The sequence below is a fragment of the Durio zibethinus genome, chromosome 9 (genome assembly GCF_047325235.1).
Source record: "Durio zibethinus cultivar Kanyao isolate XHJ-2024 chromosome 9, ASM4732523v1, whole genome shotgun sequence".
NCBI lineage: Eukaryota > Viridiplantae > Streptophyta > Magnoliopsida > Malvales > Malvaceae > Durio > Durio zibethinus.
In genome coordinates this window covers 3,795,472-3,803,817 of record NC_143170.1, presented here as the reverse complement: position 1 = coordinate 3,803,817, position 8,346 = coordinate 3,795,472, and the positions used below count along the sequence as shown (strand labels likewise).

General features: G+C 32.7%; 1 protein-coding gene and 1 non-coding gene across 2 annotated transcripts; both read right to left on the bottom strand.

Moving 5' to 3' along the window:
* Positions 1-2,166: 2,166 nt before the first annotated feature.
* Positions 2,167-2,249, bottom strand: TRNAL-UAA (transfer RNA leucine (anticodon UAA)). Its single transcript has one exon. It is a non-coding gene; the product is annotated as a tRNA-Leu (tRNA).
* A 454-nt stretch (positions 2,250-2,703) lies between these two features.
* On the bottom strand, positions 2,704-7,113 carry LOC111307265 (uncharacterized). Its single transcript, XM_022905287.2, has 7 exons — positions 5,840-7,113; positions 5,687-5,752; positions 4,776-4,920; positions 4,469-4,687; positions 3,801-4,020; positions 3,506-3,704; positions 2,704-3,020 (listed from the first exon to the last, which is right to left on the bottom strand). Exons 1-7 carry the CDS (start codon positions 6,991-6,993, stop codon positions 2,906-2,908), a joined length of 2,118 nt encoding a protein of 705 aa, XP_022761022.2. The 5' UTR covers positions 6,994-7,113; the 3' UTR covers positions 2,704-2,905.
* Positions 7,114-8,346: the final 1,233 nt, after the last annotated feature.

Genomic DNA, 8,346 nt, shown 5'->3' with positions numbered 1-8,346 from the left:
GATTTTTTTAAATAGAAATATGATATTTTTATATTGAATGATTTTCTGTATTTTCTATTTCATTTTCGTTGACAATCAAACAAATATAAAGACCATTTTTAACAGAAAATTAGATTGAAAACAAATCTTACCTGGAAATTGAAGGCGCATCTTGTCTCCGCCGATCAAAATGCAATGACAAAGGGATAAAATAACTGCAAATTAGGAGAAATTTTTCAGGAAAAAAAAAAATAAGAAAAATAGTCAAAAAGGGTGGTTACAAAATTCGCTGTTCCTTTTTTTTTGCGTCTTGCCCGGGTCCATGCGAAGGAAATTTTGGCGCTTCTTTTGATACAATTGCCCTTCGATTTCGGTTTCTATTACATTCAAAAATCATTGAATGAGCTACTGTGGCAAATCTCATTTTCTCGGTTTGCGAAAAAATGCGATAATTTCATTTAAAAAAATTAATTCGATTAGCATATGCCTATAGACGGTTTAAGTTTGGCCAAAAAAATAGGCAGTTTAAGAGTAACTAAAATACTATTTTAAAAAATATTTTTAATATTTACTGTATTTTTTTATGAAATTAAAAAATATTAATTATATAAGTTAGTTTTTATACATTAATTATAAAATTTTTTATTTTGATAAATAAAATTATATGATTATCACATGTATTATTTTTATATTGTTATTATATTTTAAAGAATATGTTTCTTTCTGTTAAACCTAAAACTTCACTATAATTTATTTAATTATGTAGTTTTAAATATCATTTTAATCTGTAATTATTATGCATCTATTAACATAATTTTTTTTTGGCAAAAATTTCACGTGAGTAATGCCTATGGTTCGGAAGTTCCCTAAATCCTGCGTTACCCTTTTTGGCATCCTTTCAAAGCAATTAGCCGAGTAGGGCTGCAAAACAAGACGTAGCCTTAGATTGATTTTCACTACAGGGACAGTACGGTGTGATTGAAATTATGGTATTATCATTTAAATTTAATATTGATTTTAATAAAATTTATTTAATATAAATTTTTTATTATAATTATAGTAATTCTTTTTTTATTTATAATTAAAATAATTTTTTTTTAATTTCATTAAAATCAATTTGATCACCTATTCAAATAATGCAAAGAAGAAAATTGAAGTAAAATTCTATCAATAACCAATAGTCTGGAGACCACAATGGAAAGGTGGAGCCTAACTTTCTTCAATGACGTTTTTTCATGATTTGATTTTTCAATTTCCATACGCCATCCATGAATCTGATAGACATGTGCATGTGTTACGTGACTATTATTTTGTCTTTTCAAAATTGATTTATCAAAATATGTAATTTTTATATTCTAATGATTCTTTTTTCATATTTGATATAAGATTAAGATATTTTGTTTATTCATCTTTGGAGCATTGATGTAATTTTTTTTTTATCTAATCTTGTGATATTTTTATCACGGAAGTTGATCACTTTATTTATCTCTTTGAGACACTTGATATTGATTGAATAATCTAGAGTCTGTTTTGATATTATTTATCATATAATTATTTTTTTCTCTCTTAAAAATTGACTTTTCAAAATGTATAATATGAATATTTTTATACTTGAATAACCTCATTTCATATTCAATGTGATATTAGAATACTTTACTTACTTATCTTAAGTGTTTGACATGACATTTACCTATAAGTAAGGCTATATCAAAACTAAAGTCAAACTAAAAGAAAAAACTTAAAAGGGCAAATACTAATAGGAACCAAATTTGGCCTTGTTTGCTCAAAATAATTTGACTAATCTCCTTTTCCAGTTGTAAATCACTAAATTGAGCTGTAAATGAGAGTTTAGTGCAGTGTTTTCCATGTTAGAATTTGACTGGCCATTTGGTAAAGGCTTTCCCAGCCGCCCCAGGTCAGTTCCAAAGTTTTTCATTGACCAAGCCCAATTTCACTGCACAAAAATTTTTTAAAAAAAATGGTGAATCCAATTTCACTACATACTTGGCCAAAAAAATTTTCACTCTATAGTTCTGGCGATCAAAGTTAGATGAATCCAATCCACTTACAATAGAGTAACAGGCCAAGGAGTTACCCATTGGATCCACACATTAACCCAGAAGCCTTACTAAAATTGGGCTCGGGTTTGGATTTGAAGAAAAGTAGACAAAATTAAACAGAGGGCTTTGCTGGCTATGGGGTTCGAACCCATGCGTACTTATGTACAGAAGATCTTAAGTCTTCCCCCTTAACCTCTCGGGCAAACCAGCTACTACATTGGGTTAACAATCATGAAATATTAAACCAGCTTTATGTTTAAATTTACCATAACCTAATAAACGAACCAGCTTTTACTTTTAGTTAACCATCATGAAATCTTAAACCAGCTTTTATGTTTAAATTAACTATCATCAAATATAAATAGATTATTTGGACTTGGAGAGATAAAATGAATTGATAGTTGAGGATCATCATAAAGAAACTTGGTTTTTTCCTAAATTTTTAGAATTATTACATGCAAATTAGTTTTTTCTTGAATTTTCAGCATTATTACATGCAAGTTAGTTCTTGAGTTACATTTCGAGACTCCTGGACCAGACTGAAGAGATCCGACTTCATTTGCCTACAAAACAATAACAATCTAGGGATTGTCAAAGGAAACTATCCACCGGGTAAATAAACACTCGTTTCAAAGTAACAAGAATCTGCTAACCATACAAGGAATTTCTTAAACAATGCTAACTCTTTTCACATAATATAATGCTTGTCCTATAACAGGCTCCAGAGATTTCTTCCCTTAAAAAGCTTGTTTTCCAAAACACAGACACTGCACAACAAAATCCATATATATAGAATTACGCAGCTAAGCAGGCATGCTTGTATTTACATTTGAAAGTACAAAAAAAGTTACAATGCTGATATCCTCCTACTCCTCATCAGAAGAAATCTTCTGTTTTTTCCATTTATATGCAGCTTCTAAAATCTTGAGATTCGTTGCCTGGTTTTCTTCTGGGAATACATAATCAATGAATTCCTCGTACCTGCCAAACCGAATAATTCAACATTTAGTATCCAAGGGAAACACAGGTTAATATGCCAATGCTATAAATGCATCTGTTCATTGAAGACTACTTTTGTTTAAATGGGGTTTGACAAACAGTCTCTTTTCTTTTTTGGCAAGAGTTTGACACATGGTCTTCAAAATTGTGAAATCAAAAAAGAAAATAACCAATAAAGATGTGGAAACTAAACTGGACAATACTGCACACAAACAAACAGACCCTTTATGGTAGCAGACAAAACACCTTTATGGGGACTAAGGAACAACTAAGAAAAAGAGCCCCGCAATTTCGGGGGCTATGGAATATAGAGAAACTATGTTGACTTGCGTGGCCAGTGGCTTTAGCCCCACAGCTCCTAATTGCTTGATTCAAAAGAACAACCAAAGATGCCGCAAGAGTGCAAGACAGTAACATGATGGATCCAAGCAACTGACAGAAGTAAATTAAAAGGCTGAGTTACATACCCGACAACACCACCATCTTCACTTGTAATTTGCTTCCTCTTTTTGAGTTTCTTTGGCAACTTAGACTGGACTAGACTAATGTTGCCAAACTCACCAAAACTGCTTTCCATGTTAAGCCACTCTTCCAGAAGCATAGCACGTTCTTCTTTCAACTCTGGTGCTGATGTTCTGTAATAGTTAATAGCTCGCTCAAAGACTCCTGGTAAAAAAAGTAAAAGGTAAGAATTTATTCTACTAATAAATGATGAAAGTAGATGTAAAAAAGGCAGTAAATTTTGGACAAGTCTAAACTCACTTCTAGCATGCTGAATGCATTTCTTCTTTTCTTCATGATGATTTTCCTGGATTCCATCTTGTGGCAAGTTTGAACCCCCATCATTCTCCTCAACCGCAGATGCTTCAAACTTCGCATAACTAATCCACACCTTCAAGTGCTTTGTTCGATCCAAAAGTCTCTCATACAATCCTCTGGTTCGTTGATATTCACCTTCAGATATTTCAAAATCTATATAAGCCTGTCACCAACGAAGGAGAAGTATTACCACCATTTGCTCTAATGTCATTACATATGATGTTCTTCAAAAACCAACAGCTATCAGTCAAGAAGGAAAAAAAGGAAAAAAAATATGGAGAAATCACTCTTAAAGACCCCATACTGGTCCAAAATTTTGTACCATGTATATATCTCCTAGCAAACATGCAACTGTTTTTAAAGTGAAGTTCCACGAAAAAAAATCAATAGTCATGCCATTAGAAAACCTTAATCATGAGATGAGAAAACTTATTAAACATCATGGATGAAGCATAAGACATAATTATCAAGCATGACATACAGAAATGATAATTAAGTAATTGCTCCTCTCTTCCAGCACTTGTTTTAATTGTTTCTGCCTTGATTATAAAAAAGGCACAACTGTAAACATAAAGTCGAACAGCATAAAACAGTTGTTCATAGGGCAATACCTTCCAGAGCAACTCTGGCATGTCCAAAGCCGGTTGTGTAATGGCGAGCTCAAAAATAGCTCTCGCCCTCTCTGTTTCAGACAATGATCTTTCTAACTCAGCATATTTACTCCATGCATAGCAGTTCTCTGGTGCCCACTCTAGATATTTCTCATACAATTTTTGGCAACGGTCAATATTACCAAGTTGTAGCTCAATCTCAATGTACTTCTTAAAGATCTGAATGTTAAGAAAACAACATAATGAGAAAAGTTCATGTTAATGTAGTCAAATTATATAAAACTTTCAGCATCAGGTTGGAACCTACCTTATCCTTAGGTGCCTTTCCAATAGCATTTCCCAAAATTTGTCGAGCACCTTTGAGATTGAGTTGTCTTATCTCAAACTGCGCAGCAAGAAGCCATATCTTTGCAAAAGAAAACTTCTCATGGGGAATAAGTTTAAGGCACTCCCTGGAAATTTTAAATGAATGGGAACTGTTCAAAATCTATTATAACCACACATCTGAATGGTGGAAAAAAACAAAGCATGAGGAGTAATTCTTTAGAGTGCATCCTATCTATGCATGAGGATGAGAAGGGAGAAAACAATCAAAATAAAATTGTATATGTGTTATAAATTATTAATAATATCCATTACATACTAGGCACTGGCTATTATAAGGCCGGCAAATTCATCAATCACAAAAAAATAGATTAAACTCACGAGAAAGATAAACAATGAGCATTCTGAAATGTTCTATTTCCCTTTTAAAAAATGCATTTTCTCATAATGCCTTGGATATAAAGAGCTATTATAAATAAACCAGAAGAGAGGAATCTATGCAAGGAAAGGAAATAAAATAAAGAACCATAGAAAGACTGAAGATGCTGATGCAACAAAGAAACAGAACAGTGAATGAGAAAAAAGGAGTAATCAAAACAATGCAATCAATCTTAAGTAAGTTCCTCCGTAGTTAGTAGAAGGTTAAATCTGAGATTTTACTTTCTTTTTCATCAGCATGCCTCCTAGGCATAGCTAAGATTTCACCAGAAAGGCAATGATTTAAGCGAACATGTATGACGAGAAACCAATATATTCAAACATTCTAATAGTTGGCAAATTGCTTGCAGAGTTTAGTTGGCATGATTTATGAGTAAAGCGATGATTTCACTTGCAATTTAGCAACAATAGCAATCAACAGAACCATAAACCAATTCCAGGAAAACATAAGCATACCTATACACATCTCTAGTCCGATCTATATCTCCAGCATCAAGCTCCTCATACAAAGCATAATTAATCCTAATGTACAAGGAATTCATAAGTCAGTTACACGGTTCATAACAAAAAAATTATAAACATACCACCATTTGGCACACAAAAACTCACCACAAGTAAATATATCTCTGCCAATACCGCTTCTCCTCGGCCGGGGGAACATTAGCAATAGCCCTCTCATAAACCTCCCTAATCCTCTCCTTACTGCCCACACTCTCTTCCAACCTTATATAATCGAACCAAGCATTATAATTCAAGGGATTCTTCCTCACTTCATCCTCATATTGAAACCTCCTCTTCCCTACAATGGCATCCTCAATCCCTTCCTTATCTCCATATTGCTTCTCAAAAGCCACAAACTTTCTGTACAAATCCTCGGCCCTCCCTTTTGGAATATGATCGAGAGCAAACTTGTAAATACAACGAGCTCGTTCTGTTTCCTTACATCGTTCCTCAAACTCAGCAAAGGCAACGAATAACTGCTCCGCATCTTCTTCATCCGCCAGCTTCTCTACCGCACGTTCGTACACATTCCTTGCTCGTACAATCTCCCCGTTCTTCATCTCAAATTTGGCAAATTTAATCCAAGCACCGACTTTGGGATGGCACTGAACGAACCGTTCGTAAATTGCACGCGCACGATCGACTTCGTTGTAACGAAGCTCGAACTTAATGTAGGAAAGCCAGCCCTGTTGGTCCGGCATCCACGACATCCAGCGTTCGAAAATCTGGCGGGCTCCAGCGACGTTTCCTAACATCTCTTCCATGTGGATGTACTTGTACCAAAGCTGGTCCACGCGAGGGAGGAGCGTGACGGCACGGTCCCAAACATTCCTTGCGTGGTTGATGAACTTGTTCTTCATCTCCACTTCCGCGTATTTGAGCCATAAAGTGTGGTTCCGGTAATCGACTTCCAGAGCGCGCTCCCATACGCTCCGCGCTCGATTGAAGTCCTTTTGGGACTCTTCCCATTGGGCATACTTGATCCAGACGCTAACATTCCACCGTACACGGCGGATTAGGTCTTCGAATTCCTTGCGTTTGCGGAGGCGATAGTCGGCGAGTTCTGTAGTGTCGGTTATCTTCTGCTTAGGCGGTCGGATTTCCGCCTCTTGTCGTTCTCGAGCCTCTCGGAGTATTTGTTCGGCTGTAATCTGGATAGGAGCCGGAGTCTTGTTTTTGACTCGGGTAGCGCGGGGTAGCTTGACCTCTGTATCTTTACGGGTCAAGTATCCGAGTGAAGGATCCGCATCTCTGGATGCCATGACTAATTGATGATTTTCGATTCAAAGCGAACGAGTGAAACTAACGAGACGTAAACAATTTGGGGGAACGGGGTTTTCTGGTTGAAGAAAAAGAAGACAAACAAAAATCTCCAGAAAACTAGGCTGGATTAGGGATTTCCGTTGCTTTTATAAATTCTTGCCCAAAGCCCCAATAGCCGATAGGTTTTCCTATTTTCCAACCGATGTCAAAAGCGACGCCGTTGTAAGTATCTTATGGAGTTTTCATATTTGGGTTTGGACATTAAGAATTGGATACTAACAGCTAACCTTAACCCGAATTATTAATTCAGTTAAGGTTTTTTATTTTATTTTATTTACTAGATAGAAGCAGTGGTTCTTAGCAGAAGTATAATAAAAATATATTAAACGTATATAAAAGTTTAGATATTAAACATCAAAGAGAAGAAAAACAAATTTTTATTAATTTTTCCTGTTATATTACATAATATTTTTTATATTTTGATAAAAAAATTAAAATTCATATATAGTAATTATATTTTTTTGTTAATTTTTTATGCTACGTTATGAACATTATTTTTTATCAGTCATTGGATCATATATATGATTTTTTTAATTTATTGTAAAATATAAATTTTTATAGAAATATTTAAAACATAAAAAATAGCTTAATTTTATTTTTATTTTTATATTTTTTTAATTCTTTATTTCATTATAATTAAAGATCATAGCTAAAGGGTATTTTATTTTTAATTATATTTCATTAGTTAAAATACTAAAACAATTTTAAGTTTTCCCCAATATTATAATAAATTTTTTAAAAAATGATCTCATCTCAAAAGTATTAAAAAATCTATTTATTCCTTTAAAATGTTTCATTGTCAGGTTAATTTAATATTTTATGAAAATTTTTATTTAGATTTTACCAAATTTTATTTTTACTAGATAATTTATTAAAAATAACTATAAATTTTTATTATTTTTTTTTCAAAGTATTTCCAAAATCTTTCCAACTCTTTTGGTAATAATTTTGTTTTAATTTTATCATTGGAATAATTTTTATATTTTTTTAATTTTATAAAATTTACACGGTATAAATAAATGAAAATAATTATAAAAAACTATAAATTTATTTGCTAATCATATTTTTGTTTTTTTTATATTTTCAAAAAATTAAAATACGATCTTAATATAAGAATTTAAATATTTATGTAAATAAAAATAAACAAATAAATAAGAAAGTCAATAAATAACAAAAAATAAAACTAAAATCAAAGAAAAAAGTTTGAGTTGCCAACTTTTAATAAGTATTAGCCCCCAAAGTACCTCTTGAATAATTTTCAAGACAAAATTGATGTGTCTATATAAATTATA

What these genes read in the sequence shown, in the direction of transcription:
- LOC111307265 (XM_022905287.2), bottom strand. Translation starts at nt 6,993, where the DNA reads ATGGCATCCAGAGATGCGGATCCTTCACTCGGATACTTGACCCGTAAA. An exon ending in CAGAGATATATTTACTTGTG is followed by an intron (nt 5,753 to 5,839) that starts GTGAGTTTTTGT and finishes CTTGTACATTAG; the next exon opens with GATTAATTATGCTTTGTATG. An exon ending in GAAGATGGTGGTGTTGTCGG is followed by an intron (nt 3,021 to 3,505) that starts GTATGTAACTCA and finishes TCGGTTTGGCAG; the next exon opens with GTACGAGGAATTCATTGATT.